Below are 26,979 nucleotides of genomic sequence, written 5' to 3'. Positions count from 1 at the left end.
CAAGGGAAGGCATTATCTATGCAACTCAGTTTCAATGCCACTGATATTATCACTTAAAAACTCCTTTGCTGATGATTTTGCTATAGTTGTTTTCTTTCATAAAATTTTTCTCAGACCACTAACCCTGACCTTGGGCTACTATCTAAGACAAGTGCAGTAAACTACTCAACCATTTCCCACAGGGCCACAGACTCTGCCTGGGCTCCCATTTAATATAAAACATGAGAGGCAGAGAAACAGAATAATCTTCCTTCTCTTTCTCATTGATAAGGCTTCAGATCTCTTATCTGAATGCCTGAATAATCAGCTCCACTCACAGGGAATTGTATTTGTTTAGAAACAACCGAAACCAAACACAAGTCATCTTTTGCCTATAAAAATTGTTATTTCTTGACTTGAACAAAGATAATCAAAGGCTGATTATGTTCATAAAAATTTTTGTTATCACTTTCCAACTCGATTTAAATTTTTTTAACATTTTGGATTAACATGCAATATTTGCACATCTTAAGGAGACAGTGTAACATTCCAACACATATACAAAGATTGAACCCACCATATCATGTAACCAGCCTGTGTATTTCCTTACCTTTTCTTTGTGTTTGGAGCCCAACTTAAATTTAATAATTACTTTATTACAGCAAGCAAAATGAAATCAAAATAAGGATTCATATGCACATGATGTACACCTAAATGCATCTACACTGTTAACTAAAGAAGGCACAACCCTGTCACTGACCCCTCCTGTGAAAATCCTTATTAAATGTCCTATAAATCCTGGACAGGAGCCAGTTTGTAGGAGGCAGGGCAATTTGAAAACTCGGTCAAAACAAATGTTGGTTAAACAGTGCTAAGATTAACAGCCTCACAGAGTTCAGATGATATTTTCATCATGAGGTACCTTAAGTTAAGCATCAAGAGCAACACTCATCTCAGGCAGAGTAGGACAGCTGTGGTAAGCAGGGAGCATCAACTTCAAGCCCAGCTACTATACACAGGAAATCTGAATGTATCCTGTTAACCTCAACTCAGAATCTGATCATGTTCTTTTCTCAATTTTCTTCCATTGTACTTCAAATACAGTTAACATTTGTGTATCCATAGGTCCTCTTTCTACCAAGCAGACTAAATACTTTTAAAGTAAAATAATGATTAGGAGCATATGCTCAAAAACTAAACTGCTGGATTCAAAAGTAGGTTTTGTTACTTCCTGGCATATGAGCTTGGTTAATTAACCTCTCTGTTTTTCCATCTATAAAATACAGAAAATGGTACAGTACTTATGTCTCATGCATTCTTTGGTGATTAAATTAAATGATCTGTGGCTTATGCCAAATGAATGTTAGTAATTTTATCAGCATTTTCTTATCTATGCCTAACTATTATCTATTCAGAATTTAAATATAATCAAAACATGTTTTTGCATAGCTTAAGGAATACTCGCTATTTAATTAAAAAGGTAAACTCTAAGGTATCATAAAGGTTTTATATCTAATCATTTTAATCCCCTACTCTTAGATTAGTGTACCATGAAAAACAATAGTAATATTTGTGAGAAGCACCTTCAAAATCAAAGAAAAGGTACTGAACAATGAAATTATAAATCAGTTAATTACAACACCATTCTCCAAATGTATAGGATGTTTAAATGATTCCTATACGTGCCAGGGATGAGGTAAGAAGTGTGATTACTGATAATATTATTAGTAATGTTTTGGCTATTACTCAAATACAGTAGTCAGATGTTAAGAGTTTTGTATAAATTAGTTACCATAAAAATGAACATTTCCCTCATCAAGTCTTGGGTTTTAACGACTGTAGTAGCCTTTTTAGTTTACAGCACAACAGGAAAAGTTTCACAGATTTTTAAAAACAATCTCAAAATTTTGAAAAATAAATGGGACCGTGTCATGAAGACCAACAGGATATATTCCTGAAATATGCTATTGATAAACTATGTTTCCTAGTTGAAAAAATACTCAAGATAGACAAGTATTCTAAATTTATTGAAAAACCAGTATAGTTGATAATCAACACCCAAGATTACATGATAAAAGGAAATTAACTGGGGCCAGCACCGTGGCTTAGCAGGTAAAGTCACTGCCTGCAGTGCCAGCATCTCATATGGGTGCTGGTTCGAGTCCTGGCTGCTCCACTTCCGATCCAGCTCTCTGCTATGGCCTGGGAAAGCAGTGGAAAATGGCCCAAGTCCTTAGGCCCCTGCACCAACATAGAAGACCTGGAAGAAGCTCCTGTCTTTGGATCAGCTCAGTTCCGGACACTGCATCCATTCGGAGAGTGAACAAGTGGATAGAAGACCTCTCTCTCTCTCTCTCTGTCTGCCTTTTAATAAGTAAATAAATCTTTAAAAAAAACGGATAAGAAATTTATCTATAAAAAAAGGAAATCAGTTGCATAAGTGGAGACTCAAATTCAGTTACTGTCAATTTTCTGCTTAATCAATTGTATTTCTCCAAAACTATGTCAAATTTCTAAATTTAAGCTTGGAAACACTCTACCTGTGGAGTTTAGAATTTTCAATTTATTTTCTAAAACCTATGTACAAGTTTATTGCTTGCTATTTTGAGAACATTAATCTCTCCAATTTCTGAGAGTCTGTCAGGTCTTTTTATGGGCATATGACCTTCAAGATTTAGGTTGTAGAGCACTGTGAGACAACTGGAGAACAGAATTGCATAAGTTTTATTGTATTATAATTCTCACCTCTCAAAATCTAGGAGAGGAATCTGTCTCTTCAAGTGCAGAATTTAAGTGCTTCTACTTTTCTTCTTTTTTTTTTTAAAAGTTATCTGTACAAAGTATTTTCAGGTTTCCCAAATCCTAGAGATTTCAAACCACAATAGCCACAATTAAGATATGAACTATACACTTTAGTACGGTGCTCAAGTGTACATGGGAAAAAATACTCAACTATAGTACTCAAAATGTGAAAAATTGAAAATTAACTGAACAAAGATGCTCTCTTCATGCAATGAGGATCTAAAAAATACCAAAGGAGTAATTTTCCAGATAAACACAACATACATTTCAGCCTGTGTGACTTCCCATCTCCCTGTTGCTAAGCTATTAAACTTTTAAAGTAAATTTAGAGTAGAGTTTGTAAGCTAAAGGAGCAGTAGAAATAAATGTGCTACTATCAGAGCAAAGGAACACAGAGGCTGATATCTGAGTTTGTGTTAGAAAAAGAATTACTCAAGTATTTAAGCAACACCACTTTGGAGCCAAGACCTGGGAGGAAATGCTCAGTCTTGAACTGGGATGGGATGGAATTAGGACTCTTAAGTCAACAGAGGCAAAGTGTTTTAATGGAACGATGAAACGTTGGTACATCTTAAACAGCAATTAATAATGAACTTCACAAAGAGGTCATTTTCAAAGGAAATGCCTTGTATCTATAAATATGTCTTCCCCACAAGAATGATATCTGGAATTTGATTTAAAAATCAGTGAAGGGGATGGAGTAGGTAATAGGTGAAACAAAGCTGACTATGTTGAAGTATACTGAAGTTGAGTAATGAGAACATGGGGTTCAATTATACTCTCTACTTTTGTGTGCATTTGTATTTTATCTTACTAAAAAGTTTTTAAAACACACACTAGGTAAGCTTATTTTAACATTCCAAAGTTTCATTATTTCATCTTTTCAAATCAACTATTGGTGACTGTCTTAATCGTGAAACTAATTCTTCTGAGTACCAATATAAAAGCTTTTTCCCCAGGTTATTCCCAGCTGTATCACAGAACAAAGTAAGTCGACTAGAGAGATAAGCTCTAGAGAGAATTACAAACCATGATTAACAATGATACTAAATAAATCCAAATGAATAAAGCTTTGACACAAATCTTAGAGGCAAACTAAAAAAAGAAAATAGGAAAGTGAAGTAATAAGTGTGTCACCTACCTTCCACAGTGGACACTTGAACAAGTCAAACAGACCCAGGGACTTTTGTTGGACCGGCACACTAATAAAAAGAAAAATACACAATATACCAATTGTATCATGTTATTTCCAAATTTTTTTCCCTAATCTGTAACACATATCCTGTGATCCAGTTAAAATTTCCATGGCTGCTTAGGCATACTGAAATCACAAATCCCTGCTCTGTGAATGCATTCACACAAAATGGCTGCTGTTACAGCTTTGACATTAGTTTAGGTGTCAGCCAAAGGCCCACATGTTGGGGGCCTGGTCCCCAAAGTCTTACATTAATGGTTCATGGATTAACATTAATGGTTAATGGCTTAAGGGTGGAGATTTGATCTAATTACGGTGTCTGGGAGTTAGGCCCAGTGGAAGGTCTTTAGATTGCTGAATGTGCCCTCAGAAGGTAGTTTTCCAGAGAGGGTTAGTTTTGAGTTGGGGCCAGCTGCTCTCCCTGCCTCCTGGATCTCCATGTGACTGTTCTCGACACACTCCAGCATCACTGCCCAGATGCCAGACCAATGGTGCTGCCGGATCTTGAACTGCGAATCTCCAAAACTATGAGTGAAAACAACTCTTTTCCTATGCAAGTTAGCTCTTCTCAGGTATTTTAAAAGTTAAAGTAACCAAAAGCTAACTAATACAGCTACCTAATTCAAGTTATACTGAAAAGAGCTTATGTGCATTTCCACAATGTCTGCTCATTGGTAAACATATAAACACTTTTTCCTTTATTACTTATTCATTTTTATCGCTATTTTCCCATTAAAAGTATTTTTGGGGGGCAGACATTGTAGTGTAGCTGGTTCGAGTCCTGGCTGCTCCACGTCTGATTCAGCTCCCTGCTAATGTTAATGTTCTTCAGAAAGCAGTGGAGGAGGGCTCAAGTGCTTGGGCCCCTGTACCCACGTGGGAGACCCAGAAGAAGCTCCTGGCTCCTGGCTCTGGATCAGCACAGTTTCAGCTGTTGCAGTCAATTGGGGAGTGAACCAGAGGATGGAAGACCTCTCTCTCTGCATCTCCTCTCTCTGTGTAACTGACTTTCAAATAAATAAATAAATCTTTTAAAAAAGTATTTTAAAGTCTAGTCTTTTCATCATGTCTTTGCTATGATATTACCTTAAAGAACAACTCTGTTTATTCATTAAGAGATATAAACTAGTGAAATAATTATGGAGACTAATCCCAACTTTCCTGAAGTATTCTCAGTATCATAAGATACATGACAACTGTAAATAATTTTGCTGATGGTGTAATCAAAAAATTTTAAGTATTTCAGAGGTGAAACAAGGGTGTGTAAACTTTTAACATACTGATTAAAATGATTAAATAATCAAAATTTATAATATAATGTAAATATTATAATTAATGTAATTAATAATGATTAAAATGTTCCTGCTGTTCATTCAGTTAAAAAAAGAGAAAGGTATATATAACCATGATTTTTTATTTATTTATTTATTTATTTATTTATTTTTTTGACAGGCAGAGTGGACAGTGAAAGAGAGAGACAGACAGAGACAAAGGTCTTCCTTTACCATTGGTTCACCCTCCAATGGCCGCTGCGGCCAGCGCGCTGTGCTGATCCGAAGCCGGGAGCCAGGTGCTTCTCCTGGTCTCCCATGGGGTGCAGGGCCCAAGCACTTGGGCCATCCTCCAGTGTACTCCCAGGCCACAGCAGAGAGCTGGCCTGGAAGAGGAGCAACCGGGACAGAATCCGGCGCCCCAACCAGGGCTAGAACCCAGTGTGCCGGCGCCACAAGGCGGAGGATTAGCCTATTGAGCCACGGCGCTGGCCATAACCATGATTTTCAAAGGAGGGATAAAAAAAATCACCTGGAAAGCTTTTTCAAAACACCTATATTCTACTCAGACAATGACATCTACACAGGAGTAGAGCAAAGAACATGTCTATTTTGAGAAAAGCAGCTTCCTAGGCGACTCCTTAATTATAGCCTCATGAAAACCACTAGTCAGCTGCCTGGGGCAAGACAGCACAATCACACATTCAAGATAATAAATCCACCACATGCCACTTAGTAAGTGCTCAGTAAACATCTGTTGAAAGAAAGCTTAAATTCTCAGTCTACTATACGAAGCTCTTCCAAGATCTGGTCCTCACCTCCATCTCTCTCAAATTATCACACACCACAACAGGTCTTTCTCACTGTTAAGAAAAAGATAACAAAACAGGAGAGAAGGCAAATCAAGGACTGCAAATCCCTTCAACGTTTCAGAGTACCACTGTTCGACCCACTGTTCAGTACTGACCAGGGCCCAGTTTATGAAGCTATAAGTAAACTTAAAGATATTTATTTCATAGAGATAATTTTTAAAGATTTATTTATTTGAAAGAGTTACAGAGAGAAAGGAGAGACAGAGATCTTCCATCCACTGGTTCACTCCCCAGATGGCCATAACGACCAGGGCTGGGTCAGGCAGAAGCCAGGAGCCAGGAACATTTTCAGGTCACCCACATGGGTGCAGGGGCCCAAGCACTTGGGCTATCTCTACTGTTTCCCCAGGCACGTTACCAGGGAGCTGGATCGGAAGTGAACAGATGGGACTCGAACCAGTGTCTATATGGGATGCCGGCGTGGTAGGTGGCAGATTTACCTGCTACATCGCAATGCCGGCCCCAACAGAGATAATTTCTACCAACAAACTCCAAAGGTTACGGTTTTAGTACCCTGTGGATAGTAACCAATTTTATTCCTGGTCTACCAATTTAATTTCAGTGCTTTCTTCAATATCTATATACACATACACTCAGTTCCCAAAAGCTCTTGGAACCAATTTTAACATCCTGCTGGTTCCCTTGTTAATGAGTTTCATGAATCTTTGATTATCATGTTTGTTCTATATTTGTATGAGAGGAGGGGCAAATAGGACAGCATAGTGATATACCACCTAAGGGCTTCTGCTACCGGCCAGCACAGAGCTTTTACTATTTTTGAAAACAAAAGCTCTGAGTAAGGAAATCCCCCTCTGTTGGCAAAACACCCTGTCTTTCCTTAGTGCATTCAACATGTTTACATTAACTGCCAGGACATCCCTGAAATTCATTTGAGTTTCTTACTCAGTCGAGTGCAGTTCTGTTTTATGTATATCTAAGTAGCGTAACAGAAAGGAATGGAAGAGTACCTATCAAACTGGTAACAATTACTTTAGGTAGGTAAATAGTAAGTCTATTGTAAGGGAGACATTTTATCATTTTATTTGCACCCTTCTGTGGTGGTGCAAATAAATATATATATGTATTTTGCTACAAGCTAACCACTATATATATATATCTGTGTGTGTGTGTGTGTATATATATATATATATTGCTACAAGCTAACCACTATATATATATGTGTGTGTGTATGTATGTATATATATATATATATATATATATATATATATATATGATTTATAGTTCAGAATGCCTGGGTTGGTGTCCCAGCTCTGCTTCCAATTCCAGCTTCCTGCTAATGCACACCCTGGGAGAAAGTGGGTGATGGCTCAGGTACTTGGTTTCCCTGCCACCTACATGGAAACCTAGATTAAGTTTTGAGCTCCTAGCTTTGGCCTGAGCCACCCATGTTGTTACAGCCATTTGGATGGTGAGCCAGCAGATGGAAGATCGATCAATCTCTCTCTCTCTAATAAAATAAAAACTTAACAAATGTAAATTAGAATGCAGTTTACTTGAACAGGTATTCATGGTTTGAGGTATGATTTGCAGTATGGAAAAACTATGAATGTTTTAATTTTGCTCTGTAGCCAATCTTTTTCTCTTAGTAAACATTAAAAAAAGTTGTAACCCAATATGGAAAAAAAAAACGTTTGAAATTGAACATTATTCTGAAATAAATGACAATGTTATCATAGTAGAGTTGGTCCAAATTTAACAATTTATAGATTATAAAGATTTTGTTCTTTTAATATATAATACATTTAATATATAATTTTTAAATATAAAGATTTTTTCTTTATAAAACCAAAAGAAATCTACAACAAAATCAGTGACATTGCTCAATGTGTTTCTTACCAAGTATTCCTTTTTTCCTCCTTTATATTTACAAATCTACAAACTAGTACAAATAACTTTGTGAAGTTATATTTCTATTATTAGTATATGAATGTATGTTACTGCATTTAGAACTGTGCATTATAAATGTTCTAATATCTTAATTATCTCACAAAGTTTCAGTAACTGCTTTAATCTTTTAATTTCAAATTTTAAAAGGGGGTGGGCATTACAGTGGCAGTGGGTCAAGCCACTGCTTGGATATCCAATTCCATATTACAGTGCCTGGTTCAAGTCCTGGTCACTCCACACTGCTGATTCTGCTCCCTGATCACGTGCCTAGGATGCAGTGGATAGCCCAAGTACTTGGGTCCCTGCCACCAGTGTAGGACATTCAGATGTAGTTCCTGGCTCCTGGCTCTGGCCTGGTCTAGAACCGGGTATTGCAGGCATTTGGGGAGTGAACCAACAGATGCAAAGTTCCCTCCCTCCCTCTCTCACTTTGCCTTTGAAATAAATCTTTACAAAAAAAATTTTTTAAAAAGATATCCTAAAGCTGAGGGGAAGAGAGAATAGAAAGTAACTGCTTAAAGGTATGGAGTTTATTTGGGTGTGATAAAAATATTTTGGAACTTAAAAAAAAAAGGTGGTGGCTGTACAACTATGGATGTACCATCACCGACAGCTGCTATATGAGATGCTGGCATCCCATATGGACGACAGTTTGTGTCCTGGCTGCTCCACTTCTAATCCAGCTGCCTTCATCCTTGCCCAGCCCTGGCCATTGTGACCATTTGGGGAGAGAACCAGTGGATGGAAGATCTCTCTGTAACTCTGCCTTTCAAATAAATAAATCTTTAACAATTATAAGTAACTAAAACGGTTAATTTCATATTATGTGAAGTAGACCACAATAAAAAATACTTAAGACAGGAAGGAGGAAAGAAAACAAGAGAGTAAAGTATTGACTCCCAAAAACAAATGACTCTGCCTTCAGTAAATCTCAAAAAAAACCTGACTTTGAGTCAATAAATCTGGTTTCTTCTATCCTGAATATCATCTGTAAGAAAGTTAAGATGTGACAGGCACTGCAGTACACAGAGCCCCAGCAACTGAGAGCTGGATAGGCACTCACCAGGAAGCCCTGTGCCTCACTAAGGAAAAGTTAGCAGGCGTGGGCAAGAGAGAGCCTTAGAAGCAGAGAAGCACCTGTCATCCTAGTGCTTTTCCTGCAGACTGACACTCGGATGCTTCAGTCAGCTGCTCTCAGAGTTCTCTAAGAAGGCCTCAGAGAGGTGGAAGACCGTGTCTGCAAAAGAAAGGAAAATTCTAAGACATGGCAAAGGTGGACACGGCTCGTTATGCAAGAGAAAGAAAATCTATATGCCTCCTACAGGGGAAGCAAAAAAGCCCAAGGACCCAAACACACACAAGAGGCTTCCTTCTGCTTTCTTCTTTGCATTCTTTTCTGAGTATAGTCCCCAATCAAAGAACATCTATGCCTATCCTTTGGTGATGCTGCAGAAACCAGGAGCAATGTAAGTAACACTGCTTAGATGACAAGCAGCCTCAGGGAAGAGCTGCTCAGCCACAGGAAAAACAAAGGGGATACTGCTGCAAATGCAGCTGAAGGAAAGCCTGACACAGCAAAAAAAAAAAAAAAAGGGGGGGGGGGTTTGTAAGACCAAGAAAAAGGAGGAGGAAGAAGATGAAGATGAGTAAGTTGATCTGGCAGTTTTTTTCCTTGTCTATAAATCATTTAACCCATAAAAAAATCACTCTTTTTAAATAAAAAAAAAATGAAGGCTGTATGACATTTGTTTTAAATGTACAATGTCTTTTTTTCTGGTAGAGTTAATATACTAATGAATATGTCTTTAGATAGCCCTGTCCTTGTAGTATTTTCAACAGCCATGAATCTTGCCTGGTACACTACGGGGGTTGGAAACTGGCACAGAAACTTAAAGCCAACACAAAGTTGCTACATGAGTATGGGAGTTTTTCCATCTTCAGTTCTTTCTGATATAGATTAAATAATTGTTCTGCTAACTGAATACCATTCAGTAATTGTAAAGGGTGTGTGTGTGTGTGTGTGTGTGTGTGTGTGTTGTAGCTGTTGATATTCTTAATACTTCCAAGTACTGATCTAATTTTTTGCTTAAAGAAAGGGGGAGCATTGCTGTGGCAGACTAAGTTACACTTCCCATTTGGTGAGTAAACCAGCATAAGGTGGACCTCTCTCTCTCCCCCATCTATCTGTAACTCTGCCTCTCAAATAACGGGAAGAAGAGGAAGGAAGGAAGAAGGAGGAGGAAGAAGGAGAAGGAAGAAGAAGAGGGGGAGAGGGAGGAAGAAGAAGAGGGGGAGGAAGAAGAGGAGCAAGTGGTGGTGGTGGTGGTGGTGGTGGTGGTGGTTAAGGGGTGTGTTGTGGCACACTGAATTAAGCCACTGACTGCACTGCCAGCATCCCAGTTCATGTCCCGCCTGTTCCTCTTCTGATCCAGCTCTCTGCCATGGCCTGGGAAAGCACAAGATGGCCCAAGTGCTTGGGCCCCTGCATCCACGTGGGAGACCCAGAAGAAGCTCCTGGCTCTTGGCTTTGGCCTAGCCCAGCACTGTTGTGATCATTTGTGATCATTGTGTGATCATTTGGGAAGTGAACCAGTGAATGGATGATCTCTTTCTCCATCTCTCTTTAACTCTGCCTTTCAAACAAACAAACCAACCTTTATTTAAAAAAAATAATAGGAAGACAGGACAATTGTGTGATAGGACAATTGGTCTTGGCTGTTTACATGACAGTCCTCCGTGAGAACATAACACATTCACACCAGAAACACATTTGAAGGCTATGAAGCTATGGAGAAGAGAGTGCAATGGGAGATTCTGAAGCCAAAACCTGGCATTGTTTTGGGCAGTATTCACTCCACTTAAGCACACTTTATCCAAATTAACAGACTCTAATGTAACCAAGATAATTACAAAATAGAATGAAAAATATTGGCTTTAAACTATCGATTATTGTGAAGAACAGAGAATGAGCATTCTGGCACAGCAGGTTAAGCCTCTACTTTGTTTTGTGTTTTTTTTTTTTTTAAAGATTTATTTATTTATTTGAAAGTCAGAGTTACACAGAGAGAGGCAAGGCAGAGAGAGAGAGGTCTTCCACCTGATGGTTCACTCCCTAATTGGCCGCAACGGCTGGAACTGCGCCGATATGAAGCCAGGAGCCAGGAGCTTCTTCCGGGTCTCCAACATGGGTGCAGAGGCCCAAGGACTTGTGCCATCCTCCACTGCTTTCCCAGGCCATAGCAGAGAGCTGGATCGGAGGTGGAGCAGCCAGGACTTGAACCAGCACTCATATGGGATGCCAACGCTTCAGGCCAGGGCGTTAACCAGCTGCACCACAGCACTGGCCCCAAGCCTCCACTTTGGACACCTGCATCCCATACCAGAATGCAAGTTTGAGACCCAACTCCTTCACTTCCCATCCAGCACCTGTGGGTACAGTGGCTGATGACTCAAGTGCTGGACCCTTGCCACCCAAATAGGAAATCAAAGCTCAGGGCTGCTGGCTTCCACCCGGCCCAACCTTAACTTTTGGTGAGCACTTGGGGGTGAACCAGTGGCTAGAAGGTCTCTCTGTCTCTCCCTCTAATGCTGCCTCTCAAATTTTTAAAAAGGTCATACACAAATAACATTGCACAACAAAAAAAATCTGTCAAAAAGAACTTATTTTAATTATCTTTAGGAGAAATATAAAACGAGTTTCAAAAGTTTATCTGTAGGGTCTGGCGCTGTGGCACAGTGGATAAAACCACCACCTGTAGCGTCAGCTTCCCATATGGAGTCGTAGCTGCTCCACTTCTGATTTAACTCCCTGGGAAAGCACCTGGGAAAGCAGTGGAAGATGGCCCAAGTGCTTGGGTCCCTGCACCCACGAGGGAGACCAAGAAGAAGCTCCTGGCTCCTGGCTTCAAACTGGCCCAGCTCCAGCCATTGCAGCCATTTGAGGAGTGAACAAGCAGATGGAAGATCCCCCTCTGTCTTACCCTCTAACTCGGCCTTTCAAAATAAACAAATAAACCTTTAAAAAAAAAAAAAAGTTTATCTGTAGAACTAAGACATTTCTCTCCCATGGAAACAGTATTAAAGGTTTCCAGGCTCTTCCACAGAACTCTACATGAAACATAATACATCTGAAATACTCATATTCATACATATACACATGCATACTCAGTCAATAAAAAACTCCACTATTCAGCAAAATATAAAATATTATACCAAGGTTTTCTTTCATAATTTTAATCTTAAATGCTGGTACTTCTTGAGATAAAGAGGATGGCATGGATGGATACTTGTGGAAGTTCGAAAAGTTGAATCTGGAACTTAATTGTTAATTTTTAGACATTTATTTATCTGACAGGAAGGGTTACAGAGAAGAAGGGAGAGACAGAGAGAGTGAGATCTTCCATCTGATAGTTTGCTCCCCAAATGGCTGCAATGTCTGGGGTTGGGCCAATGCGAGCGGAGCCTGAACTCTATCCAGGTCTCCCACGTAGGTGGGTACAGGGACCCAAGCACTTGGGTCACCTTCCGCTGCTTTCACAGGTGCATTAGCAGGAAGCTGGATCAGAATTAGAGCAGCCAGGACTCATACAGGCACTCATAAGGGATGTTGATATTGCAGGAGGCAGCTTGACCCACTACGCCACAAGGGGCCCAAGTCCTTGGGTCCCTGAACCTGCACGGGATACTTGAAGAATCTTCTGGCTTCGATTGGCCCAATTGTGGTCATTTGGGAAGTGAACCAGTGGATGGAAGATCTCTTTTTGTCTCTCTGTAGCTCTGCCTTTCAAATAAATAAAGAAATATTTAAAAAAAGAAAACTCAAAATAGCATGTGCACCGAATGCAATGTTCTTTATACACAATGGCTGATCTTCAATATCATCTAAGTATTCTCTATAATTCAGTACAGTTTATATCCAAAGCCTGTACACAACTCTCCTGGAATCCTAAATTTCTGTATAAAACATTATGCATTACTTTGACACAACATCCACCACTATTTCTGCACAGAAAACAGTTCAAGCGCACCACACTGGAAGGCCATTTGTAGTACATCCATTATTCAGTAGTTGCTGCTCCAGGAGAAAAGGCTCTTTATCAGGAGTTCAGAAAGGTGAGGATCAGATGACCAGGATGCCAGTCCTACTCTTCCATTACTACCCATCAGTGAGGACATCACTACTCTTCTGAGGCCATTTCTGATACCATAACTATAAAATTATTCAAAGAACTAGCAAAAATAAGGGAAAACACACTCATGTAATTCTCCCCTATAAGCAAAAGGCTTCCAAGTCTACTTTCCATCTAACTTTCTTAAAAGGCTTACCAAAAAACAAACAAACAAACCTGCTAAAGCAGTATGATTAAAAAAAAAAAAAAGCTTGATTAACTTTATTCAATACAGTTTTCCACAAATATTAGTAATTGCAGTATTTTTAAAAGATTTATTTATTTAGTGGAAAGGCAGAGAGAGAGAGTTATCTTCCATCTATTGGTTCACTTTCCAAATGGCCACAAAAGCTGGGGCTGGGCCAGGCTGAAACCAGGAACCTGAAAACTCCATCTGTCTCCCACATGGGTAGCAGGGACCCACGTATTTGGGTCTTCTGCTGCTTTCCCAGGTGCATTAGCAGGAAGCTGAATTGGAAGCAGAGCAGCTGGAACCCAAATGGGCACTCTGATATGGGGTACCTGTATCACAGATGGCAGCTTAGCCCACCGTGCCACACTGCTGGCCCCTGTAGTATTTTTCTAGAAAAACAGTTTTCAGATTTCTTCCCTGCCTCCCATCATTCCTGAAAGGCAAACAAAATTCCATCACATGGCCCATCAATAACAACTCATTGCAACAGGGGGCTGCAAAGTATGTGAAACCACTGCTCAAAATCAAAACCATTACAGACAAATATGTTAATATAACAATATCTTCTTTATTTATTTTATCTGAAAGGCAGATACAGAGAGGAAAGAAAAGAGACCCTTCAATCCTCGGGTCCACTCCCCAAATGCCTGCAACAGTGAGGGCTCAATCAGGCTGAAGCCAGGAGCCACGAACTCAATCCAGGTCTCCTACACGGGTGGAAGGGACCCAACCACTTGAGCCATCACCAGTGTCTACGTAAGAAGCTGGAATTGGCAGTAGAGGCAGGACTCAAAGCTAGGCGCTCTGGTATACAATGTGAGAATCCCAGGCAGTATCTTTACCACTACGCCAAGTACCTCCCCATCTGCATAAACTATAAAGGTCTAGAAAGGTACATGGTAAGCATCGACAGTTATGTAAAAGCAACGTGATAGCAACTGGAGCCACGGGGACCTACTTTCACTTTCAACTACCATATACTGCTTGAAGTTTTTCAAAAAGTATTACTTTGTCCTAACAAAGTGAACTCATTCTAAATATTTAAGCATGAGTTTGGTTAGTTAAACCAAAACCCCAGTTTATAATTCTATGGATTTGTAAAGATATAATCAGGGAAGTTTTTTAAATTTTGCAGCCATTACTAAAACATGCACACACTCTTTCCATGAAAGTATAAACACGCATAGTCACAGTGTTATTCCTCTTGAAGTTAGAGGGTGGCGTCACCTTAAAAATCCAATAAATATTCCAGCCTACGTAAGTAGAAGTATTCCAGACAGACCTAACTTACCCTACAAATTATATATTTTCAGATTATTAAGAGCAAGGCATATAATCTTCTATACACCATAAATGCTCTCTGAACTGCATTTTCACAGTCTATTAAAAGTTTTGAAGTCTCTTTTATCTTTGAGTGTCCTAAAATATTGGGGGAAGAGTTGGTGAAGTCATGAAGAGAGATCAGGAACCGAGAATAGCGTGATCCCGAAAAGAAGAAATCAAGCTGCACCAAGCCACCGCTGAAGGTGCCAAAGCAGTCTGGGCGCCGCCCAACTCATTAACGGTCTGATGTCCTCACTTCCCCAACACATTGCTCACTCTGGGCCTCAGTATTAAGTTCCCAGGGGACAGGGTAACAGGAGAGTTCTAGTAAAAAGCAGCAAGAGGCCAAAGCAGTGAGCCAAGGAAGAACACGGAAGGCTAAACAGGAGTCCAAAAACTGGGAGGAGACCAAGTGTGCGTACCACATCCAAAGTGGCCAGTGTGGAGGTTGAGACTCCAAGCCAAGGTCGCAGAACCCAGAGTCTGGGGTGTAGGCAGGGCAGACAACTATGAATCAGGCTTATCTTGGTTGCCTTTCCACTTTTCTCCTCTGGAAGCTCTCTTTTCCTTCTATCTCTTGGTTCAGGGCTGAAAATCAATTAATCTCTGCTAAATTACTAGATAAATAGTTGCCTGGTAAAGTCACAGATCAGCATTTCTCTTAACAATTCTCCTTTTTCTACCTAATGGCTCTGCGGTAGCGGAAAGATGACCACAAATTCTTTGACATTCTTCCTATGGAGAAGCAAGCTCGATGTTCTCATCCCTAAATCTGCACAGACTCTGTGACTACCCTGACCAAGAAAATATGGCAGAAGTGACTCTATGCCAATGTGCAAGCCCAGGTCTTATGAAACTCACAGGTTTCTATCACTGGAAATGCTGGCTCTTGGGGAAGCCAGTCACTACCTAAGAAGTCTGGGGCCAGCGCTGCAGAGCAGCGAGTTGGGTGGCACTTGCAACACCCATTTCAGATGCCAGTTTGCATCCTAGCAGCTTCACTTCCAAATCAGCGACCCGCCAATTTGCCTAGGAAAGTAGCAAATGAAGATCCACATACTTGGACCCCTGCCACCCTTGTGGGAGATCCAGCAGGAGTTCCAGACTCCAGGCTTTGGTCTGGCCCAGCACTGGCCTTTGCATCCATTAAGAAAGTGAACCAGCAGATAGAAGATCAATTGACACCTCTCCCCTCCACCCGCCTACCCGCCTCAAGCATGTGCACGCTGCTCTGCCTTTCAAAAAAAAAATAAATCTTAAAAAAAAAAAGTCTAATTACCCTGAGACCAAAATGCCAGGAGACACCCAAACCATGTGTGGAACAACTTTGAGGGATACAGCACTGTATGCTTAGGTAGACATCAAGGAACACAGACATGTAAATTAAAAGGTCAACTCGGAAAAGGATGCTCCAGTTCTGGTTACTCTAACTGGTATATACAATTCCAGCCACATTCTTTGTAAATTCCTGCCTCACAAAAATTATAAGCAAAATAAAATGTTTTAAATGATTAGGATGTAAGGGTGGCTCATTATGTGTTAGATAACCAGAACACCACCTGTAGAGGGAGCAGTATCAGTAATACAGCATCACTAAAACTTGCCAAACTTCTCACTTGAATGACTTGACACTTGTTTAGCAGAAGTGAGGATGGAGACTTCAAGAGCTTCTACCCAAAACTAATTAAAATAGTTCCAAGACTACCTATCCCCTCTTTCACGGAGGTAATGGGAGTGAGGACACAGAAGGCTGACCTCTGCTAAGTTGCCATCATCTTTCAGGCTGGATCTTTCTGCATCACATCAGTATTTTAATAACTCAAATCTGTTTCACCACTACCATAAGACAACCTACTTCTTTCTTAAGCATACATTTCACTTGTAATGTTGCCCTATATGATTAAAAACCGTAACTCAGTAACAAATAGGTTTAAAACTTTCAAAATTTCAAAAGTATGATTCCCATAGAAACCTCAAATTTTCGGTAAAGATCCTTAACAAAGTGCTATAGGAACATGCAGACTTTCTTTCCTTTTCATTAAGATATAAAATCATATCCTTCCTTGCTTTTGCTTCTCTGGATTATGTTACTTAATAAGCATTTTTTGAAATTTCACATCTTACTGAAGGTTGAACTTGAAAAACTGCCTCTGAATAATTTCAACAGTAGAGAATATCCTATTTTATCTGTTTCCAATTCTGCTTTGATTCCATGGGTTATGACATATTCTTTGCTAACCTAACTTGATCCCTATCACACCCACAACTGCCTGATCCCAGGCTTTTGTGGCTGGGAACATAAGCCCACATTATATTCAGAATCCCAAGAACTCTTAAGGAACTACTCACACTTTTCTCTTATAGTTCCTAACAAACTGTTCTGTGGCCAGCCCAGAAGAGGAAGGAGGGTAGGGACACAGTGACCAGAATTCTGCTCCGTGTTGTTTTGGTAGGCAAAGGCCTTGACCACCTGCCCTTAACCTCCAACCTTGCCAAAAGAAGCCCTTCCTTTTTAAGATTTTTTTTTTTAATTTTTTTATTTATTTCAGAGACAGACACCCAGAGAGGAGCTGCCATCTGTTGGTCCACCACCCAAATGCATGCAACAACTAGGACTCAGGCTGAAGTTGCGAGTTGGGAACCCAACCCAGGTCCACCACGTGGGTCATCACTGCTGCCTTCCAGGGTCCACATTAGGAGGAAACTAAAGGCAAGAAGAGAAGCCAAGTATCAAACCCAAGCATCCAATGTGGAATGCAGATGGATTACTTAAGCACTAAGCTAAATGCCCATCTCTCCTTCCTTTTCTAAAATACAAAGTGTATCCAACAGATGGGTGCTTTCATAGAAATTTAATTGTTACTTTGTAGACTCCAACTAAAAATGTTAGAGAGTATATGAAATAATGAATCAAGCATGGATTTCAGAACCCAATTTTAAATTTACATTTTGACTCTCCCATTCTTTTATTCTACTACCTGAAGCTAATATTTGGTTCCGCGGCCCGCTTCACTGTTTCTTAAAAATCCTGTAAAATGAGACAAATATCACCTCCACCTCAGATGGTTACAGTAAGGATTTCCTGAGACAAACACAACATAAGGTGAAACAAACAGAAAGCACCCAGTTAATGTGAGTTCCTTTCTCTTAAAAAAATATACTAAGGAGTGGGTATTGTGGTATAGAGAGTAAAGCTGTCTCCTGCAACAAGCCAGTATCCCATAAGGGCACTGGTTGTGTCCCAGCTGCTCCACTTCTGATCTAGCACCTTGCTAATGGCCTGGGAAAAGAGCGAAGACGGTCCAAGTGTTTGGGCCCCTGCCACCCACATGGGAGACCTGGAAAAAGCTCCTGGCTCTTGCCTTTGGCCTGGCCCAGCCATGGCCATTGCTGTCATCTGGGGAGTGAACCAGAGTGTAAGCTCTCTCCTACTTCCCGTAAGTTTTGCAAGTAAATAAATAAATCTTTAAAAAAAAATCATACACTACACACACAACAACCATGCAGGGACTAGCACTGTGGTGCAGAGTTAAGCTGCTCTCTCTCCTGTAACTCTGCCCTTCAAATAAATAAATATTTCTTAAAAATCTTGTTTTAAGAAAGCATATACTACACTGTTCACACAGACTATGATTAATAATTTTCCAATTTTTTTTTTTTTTGACAGGCAGTTAGACATTGAGAGAGAGAGACACAGACAGAAAGGTCTTCCTTCTGTTGGTTCACTCCCCAAATGGCTGCTACGGCCGGCGCACTGCACCGATCTGAAGCCAGGAGCCAGGTGCCCCTTCCTGGTCTCCCATGCGGGTGCAGGGCCCAAGCACTTGGGCCATCCTCCACTACCCTCCTGGGCCACAGCAGAGAGCTGGACTGGAAGAGGAGCAACCGGGACAGAATCTGGCACCCCAACTGGGACTAGAACCTGGGGTGCTGGAGCCGCAGGAGGAGGATTAGCCCAGTGAGCCATAGTGCTGGCCCAAATTTTTTCTTTAGTTCACACTTTTTAAAAATTTTCTAAAGATTTATTTATTTCTTTGAGAGAGTTACGCACAGAGAGAGGGAGAGACAGAAAGAAAGGTCTTCCATCTGCTAGTTCAGTCCCAAAATGGCCACAGCAGCCAGGGCTGGGCCGATCAGGAGCCATGATCCACCTCCAGGTCTCCCCCATGGATGCAGGGGCCCAAGCACTTGGGCCTTCTACTGCTTTCCCATGCCATAAGCAGAGAGCCAGTTTCGAAGCATAGCAGCTGGGACAGAAATTGGTGCCCATATGGGATGCCAGGACCATAGGCAGAGAGAGGCTTAGGCTAGTACACCACAGCGCTGGCCCCTAGTTCAAACTCTAAAGAATTATAGCTGGGGCCGGCGCTGTGGTGCAGTGGGTTAAAGCCCTGGCCTGAAGCACCAGCATCCCATATGGGCACTGGTTCTAGTCCCAGCTGCTCTACTTCCAATCCAGCTCTCTGCTGTGGCCTGGGAAAGCAGTAGAAGATGGCCCAAGTCCTTGAGCCCCTGAACCCACGTGGGAGACCCGGAAGAAGCTCCAGGCTCCTGGCTTCCGATCAGTGCAGCTCCGGCCATTGAGGCCATCTGGGGAGCAAACCAGCAATGGAAGATCTCTCACTTTCTGTCTCTACCTCTCTCTGTAACTTTCAAATAAATAAAATAAATCTTTAAAAAAATTTATAGCTGACAATGTGCACTGAAAAACTCCAAACACATAAATAACACTCAAGTAAGTAAAAGAATCACTAAAAATTTCTCCTACACATGATCTAAAATTATATCATACTGAAAACATCAATGATATAAAATATTCAATTTAAGTAAATTTCAAAATTAATGTAACTATTAAAACTACCTTAATGTCAAAATTCTTAAATTTTATTTATCTAATGTAGAGTAAGTACTTCAGGAAACAAAATACTTTTTTTTTTTTGAAAAGGAGATAAGACTATATAAGACTATATAAATGGGGGGGAGAGGGAGAGGGGAGAGGGAGAGAAATTATCTCCTATCTGCTGGTTCATTCCTCAAATGCCCCAAACAGCCAGGGCTGGGTCAGGCCAAAGCCAGGCGTCCAGGACTCAATCTGGTTCTCCTAGGTACTTGAGCCATCGCTGCTGCCCTCTAGGACACATATTCAGCAGGAAGCTAGAATTTAGAGTAGAGCAGGCATCCAACATGGGATGGAGCCATCCTAGCATCTGTGCCAAATGCTTACCCGAAGAAATGAAAATTTTGAGAAATATTTAAGGAAGTTTAGATAATTTACTAAATACTCAATCTTCAATTATGAAAACAATTCAAATGTCAAAACCAAAATGAAATATAATGAACTCACAGGCATTCAGAACAGATATTCTGGCTCATTAATCTAAGCAACCAAAATGTACTCTGATAACCTACTTCATTTAGTCCACTGTCAGTATATTATCAGTGCAGCAATGAATGGAAATGTCAAAATTCTGGGGCCAGTGCTATGGCATAGCGGGTAAAGCCATTGCCTGCAGTGCCAGCATCCCATATGGGGCTGCTTCGAGTTCTGGCCACTCCACTTCCAATCCAGCTCTCTGCTGTGGCCTGGGAAAGCAGTCGAAGATGTCCAAGTGCTTGGGCCCCTGCACCCACGTGGGAGACCTGGAAGAAGCTCCTGGCTCCTTCGGATCAGACCAACTCCGCTCATTTTGGCCATTTGGGGTGTGAACCAGTGAATAGAAGACTTCTCTCTCTTCTCCATCGTATATAAAACTGTCTTGTCCTATTGCCATTCTATAATAACTCCAGACAGAGCCAGCCAACAATTTAACATGAAGAAAACTAATCTGAGTTAAAGGGGACAAGTGCCAGAAACAGCTGGGTCTGCACACTCAGATGGTAAAATAGCATTGATGAGTATGTATAAGAACCAGCCAACTGCTTAAAATGGGCCTTCAAGGGTAAGCATTTGGTCTAGTGGTTAATTCACAGCTTAGAGTGCCTGGGTTTGATGCTTGGCTTCAGCTCCTGACTCCAAGCTTCCTGCTAGTGTGGACCCTGGGAGGCTGCAGTGATGACTTAGGTAGTTGTGCTCTTGCCACCCATGAAGGGGGAGACCTAGATTGGATTGACGGCTCCTGGCTTTGACTCATTCATTGTGGGCACCTGAGGGGTGAATTGTTAGATGGGGACTCTCTGTATAACTCTGTGTGTGTTTTGTGTATCTCCCTCTCTACTAAATAATTTTTTAAAAAATTTGCAAAGGTAGAATTACAGAGGAAGAAGGACAGGGAGAGAAAGAGACCCTTCCATTAGTTGGTTCACTCTCCCGAGTATACCAGGCCTGGCCAGGCTGAAGCCAAGAGACCTGAACTCCATGCCCATGCCAGGTCTCCACATGGGTGGCAAGGACCCAAGGCCTTGGGCCATCATCTACTGCCTCCAAGGATGCATCACTAGGAAGTTGGAACAAAAACAGAACAGCCAGGACTAGAACTGGTACTCTAATATGCAGGCATCTCAAGTGGTGGCTTAACCCACTGTGCCACAATGCCAGGCCCTTAAGTAAACAGTTTTTAAAAACAGAAAAATTAACTTTGACCAGATCATATGATTAGCTACTACTTGACTAAAAATGTTCCCAAGGCCACTTCCAGCTTTCTAATTTCAAGGTTTCTCAGACAGAAAAACAATTACAATGAAGTAGTTCACTTCAACAGCTTGAATACATTTACAAGACCATGACAGGTGGGAAGACTGGAGCAGGCAAATACCTTGAAGTGTTGGTATAAAACCACTTACAGACAGCAGACATTTAGCCTAGTGGTTCAGACGCCTGTGTCCCACATCGGAATAGATGGGTTCCATATCCAGTTCTGGTTACTGATTCCAGCTTCCTCCTAATAAAGACTTTGGGAAGCACTGGTGATCCTGTCCTGGCTCCTGGTTTTAGCACTGGATGCTGTTGGCATTTGGGGAGTAACCTGTAGAGGGGAGCTGTCTCTTTCCTGCAAATAATTTACTTTAATCACATATTATTTCTACACAATTAAAAACTTAAATTTTCATTCTTTCTGAGTTAATAACACAAGAATGAGGGATCTTCAAAAAGTTCAAAGATGCATGCTATTTAAAAAAACTATGCATGAATTTTTAAAAAAATTTTTGTATCATTTAACTCCATTTTTCCATGAATATTTGAAGTGCTTTTGTATATTTATATTTTAAAAAAGCTCTTAATTGCAGCATTGATTGTAATTGCAAAAAAATGGAAACAACCTAAATGCCCACAAATAGGAAATGGTTTGAAGTCACTGTGGCACACCCATAAAATGGAGTACTCCAAAAACAAAAGAAAATTTCTTTAAACATGGAGTGACACCCAAGATATAAAGTTAAATGAGAAAAGGCAAAGTCCAAAAGAGTATATATAGTTTGTTATCTTTTGTTGCAAAAAAAAAAAAAAAAAAAAAAAAAAAAAGGAAAGAGAAACACAAGAAGGGTAAATGAGAAATTACTGAAACTAGTTGTCTACAGGGACTGGGTGGGAATGAGCTGACGGGATAGGGTAATAACTATTCTCAGTACATCTTTAACTTTTGGAAATATGTTAATGTTTCATATACTCGAAGTGTAAAAGACAGTAAGGATGAAGTGAGAAAAAAATCAAACACAAATGAAACCTAGCCATATATCAGTTATATTTTCTCAAAATAACTTTTGAAGATAATACTCTATATATTGTCAGTACACACAAGAAACTATAAAGAAATACAAGAATTTTTTTTTTTGCAATGGTGTGGCTTAGCAATCCTGGAAATATTTTCTCTGATTGTAGAATTGAGCAAACAAGTAAACACAAGTATGTTGTGGATAACAGGAGTCTGATTCTTGCTTTGCAGAAGGGTAGTACAAATGTGGAAGGGGGCAAGACTAGGCCTATGATGTTGGGTGGAACCAGGTATCAATATGAATTCATAGTTACCCACACACGTTAGATACAAACATATTAGAGATATGTGTGTGTGATATGTATCTTAGCTATTGTCTGCTAAGATATCTTGTTTTTTGGTTTTGTTTTGTTTTGTTTTTTTGACAGGCAGAGTGGACAGTGAGAGAGAGAAACAGAGAGAAAGGTCTTCCTTTGCCCTTGGTTCACCCTCCAATGGCCGCCGTGGCCGGCACGCTGCGGCCGGCGCACCGCGCTGATCCAATGGCAGGAGCCAGGTGCTTCTCCTGGTCTCCCATGGGGTGCAGGGCCCAAGTACTTGGGCCATCCTCCACTGCACTCCCTGGCCACAGCAGAGAGCTGGCCTGGAAGAGGGGCAACCGGGACAGAATCCGGTGCCCCGACTGGGACTAGAACCTGGTGTGCCGGCACCGCAAGGCGGAGGATTAGCCTAGTGAGCCACGGCGCCAGCCTATATCTTGGTTTTAATTATTAGTCACCACAAAGAACGAGGGCTACTTGGTGAAATAGCTAATTCTAAGGATAATAGTGGGCTGAGAATAAGATGAGCCTGGAATAACTTGGACAAGTAAGAAAAAAACTCAAAAAATGATGGGACATGTCAAGATTTCAGGATAAGAGGGCTCCACTGGTCAGATCTAAGACAATTTTGGCCTCAAAATAAATAATATATCACAGCACAAATAAAAATCTTGGGGGGGGGGGCAGAATTCTGGCTTAGCAGGTAAAGCCACTGCCTACAATGCCAGCATCCCATATGGGCACCAGTTTGAGTCCCAGCCTCTTCACTTCCCATCCAGCTCTTTGCTAATGTGCCTGGGGAAGGTAGCAGAAAACAACCCAAGTACTTGGGTACCTGCCACCCACATGGGAGTCCTAGGTGAAGCTCCTGGCTCCAGTCTGGCCCAATCCTAGCTGTTGTAGCCATTTGGGGAGTTAACCAGCAAATGAAAGATCTTTCCCATTTCCCTCCCTCTAACTCTTTCAAACAAATAAATCTTTAAAATAAATAAATATCTGAGAGTCCATAACATGATAAGTAAACAAATGAATAAAAAAGTGAAGAACAGGCCGGCACCGCGGCTCACTAGGTTAATCCTCCGCCTTGCGGCGCCGGCACACCAGGTTCTAGTCCCGGTCAGGGCACCAGATTCTGTCCCGGTTGCCCCTCTTCCAGGCCAGCTCTCTGTTGTGGCCCGGGAGTGTAGTGGAGGATGGCCCAAGTGCTTGGGCCCTGCACCCCACGGGAGACCAGCAGAAGCACCTGGCTCCTGCCATTGGATCAGCGCGGTGCGCCGGCCGCAGTGCGCCAGCCGCGGCGGCCATTGGTGGGTGAACCAACGGCAAAAGAAGGATCTTTCTCTCTGTCTCTCTCTCTCATTGTCTACTCTGCCTGTCAAAAAAAATAAAATAAAAAAGTGAAGAACAAAGGAAAGCTTACTCTTACAGTAGAATGCCAACTAATGCATGCAGAAGAAATACAGGTCAGAAAATCACCATCTTACAATCATCCCAGTAACAACTGATTCAGTTAAGAACTATCAATGGACAGAATATATATACATAATCTCCAAGTACTGCTTACAAATCGCTTCTTAATAACAAAGATGGAAAGAACAAATTTACAGGAGATTAGCCTAGCAAATAATACCTCAATAAAGTAATCAAACTCAACAACACCAAAAATAAGACTGATGCTCTGAGAAGCCACAATATTACTTCTGTATTATTTCTACCAAAAAACACATAATCTGAATGGGATATTTGGCCTAGCAATTAAGATGCAGACTGGAGGAGTCTGTACTATGACGTAGAAGGTTAAGCCTCTGCCTGTAGTGTTGGCATCCCATGTGGTCACTGGTTCAAGTTCTGGCTGCTCTACTTCCCATCCAGCTCCCTGTAATGTGCCTGGGAAAGCAACAGAAGATGGCCCAAGTGCTTGGGCCCCTGCACCCACGTGGGATATCCCGAAGAAGCTCCTGACTCCTGGCTTCAGCCGGGCCCAGACCCACCCATTGCAGCCATTTGGGGAGTGGACCAGCAGGTGGAAGGTATCTCTGTCTCTCCTTTTAGCTCTTTCAAATAAATAAATAAAATCTTAAAAAAAAAAAAGTATACCCACATCCCATATCACAGTCCCTAGGTTTGAGTCCGAATTCTACTCTGCTCCCTATTTTGGTTTCCTGCTAGTGCAAACACTGAGAGGCAGCAAAGAATGGCTCAGGTGATTGGCTCCCTGCCATCCAATGGGAGACCTGGATTGAGATGCTGGCTCACAGTTGCAGCCTGGCCTAGACCAACTATTGCAGGCATTTGGGGAGTGAACCAGAAGATAGGGCTCTCTCTCTTGAATAAATAATTTTTTAAGATTTATTTGAAAGTCAGAGTTACACAGAGAGAGGAGAGGCAGAGAGAGAAAGCGGTCTTCTATCCACTAGCTGATTCCTCCAGTTGTCTGCAACAGCCAGAGCTGAGCTGATCCGAAGGCAGGAGCCAGGAGCTTCCTGCAGGTCTTCCCACATGGGTGCAGGGGCCCAAGGATTTGGGCCGTCATCTACTGCTTTCCCAGGCCAGCAGAGAGTTGTATCAGAAGTGGAGCAGCTGGGACTCAAACCAGTGCCCATATGGGATGCTGGCACTGCAGGCAGCAGCTTTACCCACTATGCCACAGTGCCAGCCCCATCGAATAAATAATTTTTTAAAATACATAACTCAAATCTCATCATGAAGAAACATTAAAAAAAACCTCAAACACAGGAACATCCTATTAAAATTCAGTGATTTTATAAACTGACATAGATTCTTCCAAAACACTAAGTCACAAAAGACGAAGGTTGAGAACTATTCTAGAGTAAAGAAGATTTTTAAAAGTTACGAAAACTAAATGTAACACAAGATCCTGGATGAGTCCAGGGATGGGGGCTAGGTAGACAGAAGAGGGAAACAGCGATAGAGGACACTATAGGGACAGCTGAGAAAATGTGAATATGCAATATGCATTAGATAATAGTGTTCCATCAGTATTAGAAGTCTTGTGCTTACTATGACCAATATCCTGTGCGTTTTGGAAAAAAATTCTTTTTTTTTTTTTTTTTACCAAGAACAAACTATGGTTAAAGAAGCATTATGTCTATAAACTACTTGGGGGGGGGGAATATATTAACACAGGGCATTTATATAAATGATAAAGCAAATGAAGCAAAGCGCTAACAACTTGTACATCTACGTAAAAAGTACGTGGGAGTTCTTTGTACAATTCTCAGCAATGTTTCAGTGTGAAATTATATTTAAATCAAAAGACTGCTTTTAACTTTTTTTAAACAAAGATTGACTTTCTTATTTGAAAGGCAGAGTTACAGAGAAGAGAGATAGAGATCTTCCACCCATTGGTTCACTTCCCAAATGGCCACAACAACAAGGGAAGCACCAGGCCAAAGCCAAGAGCCAGAGCTTCATCCATGTCTCCCAAGTGGGTGGCAGAGGCCCAAGTACTGAGGCCATCATCCGCTGCTTTTCCAGGCACATTAGCAGGGAATTGGATCAGAAGTAGAGCAGCAGGGACTCAAACCACTGACCATTGCGATGCCAGCATTGCAGGTGGAGGCTTAACCTATTACACTACAAGGCCAGCCCCCATTTTTTTAACTTTGAGATAAAAGATACTGCAATCTTTACTTAAAATTAAGAATTTTTTTTTACAAAACACACACACACAAAAGTTAGATTATCAATGTAGAGAGCCAAAGAATCTTATAAACCTGAAACTAATGTTCCTTCATTAATGGATAATGAAATCCAGTAAAAACATTACAACAAGAGTGGGTGTTGTGGCACTACTGGATGAGCAACCCAACTGAGACACTTGCATCCCACACTGAAGCTCCAGTTTGAGTCCCAGATCCTCCACTTCCTGGCTAACATGCTTACGAAAACAGCAGATAATGGGTTAGCAAAGGGTACCTGTAACCCACGCAAGAGAACTGCACAGAGTTCCTTACTCCTGGCTTTGATCTGACCCAGGCCCTGGCTGCTGCAGGCATTTACAGGATGAACCAGGGAATGGACAATCACTATCTCTCCACCTTTCAAACAGTAAAATAAATAAAAATTTTTTAAAAAACAAAACTTCCTATCTGAGAGAATGATTTTAAAAAGAGAGAGTAAAAAGGAATCTGGAGGTAACAGAAACAATACAGAGAACACAGAAAAACTTCAAAATAACCTACCTGAGTGGTAAGAGAAGATACTTTAAAACAACTGCAACAGGATGTAATGAAAAAGGAATGGTCAGAAATGAGAAAGAGCTCTTGAAAATCTGAA

At 41.1% G+C, this 26,979-nt stretch overlaps 1 protein-coding gene across 16 annotated transcripts in view; it reads right to left on the bottom strand.

Annotated features, from left to right (window-relative positions):
• The window catches only part of USP3 (ubiquitin specific peptidase 3), a 100,648-nt gene that overhangs the window by 54,791 nt on the left and 18,878 nt on the right, over positions 1-26,979 (bottom strand). For 5 of the 16 annotated variants that reach the window (XM_002718174.6, XM_051821900.3, XM_017347974.4 and 2 more), the window contains exon 2: positions 3,923-3,983. In XM_002718174.6, coding sequence (XP_002718220.1) covers positions 3,923-3,983 — 61 coding nt within the window. Of the gene's footprint in view, positions 1-2,724; positions 2,842-3,922; positions 3,984-6,065; positions 6,111-9,090; positions 9,265-13,717; positions 13,822-26,979 lie in introns of those variants that run through there. The other 11 variants (XM_051821897.3, XM_070054359.2, XM_089310531.1 and 8 more) reach the window with 6 other exon arrangements.

Source organism: Oryctolagus cuniculus, chromosome 12 (genome assembly GCF_051225735.1).
Source record: "Oryctolagus cuniculus isolate XC-2025 breed Fujian yellow rabbit chromosome 12, ASM5122573v1, whole genome shotgun sequence".
Taxonomy (NCBI): Eukaryota; Metazoa; Chordata; class Mammalia; order Lagomorpha; family Leporidae; genus Oryctolagus; species Oryctolagus cuniculus.
This window is presented reverse-complemented; position numbering and strand designations above follow the sequence as displayed.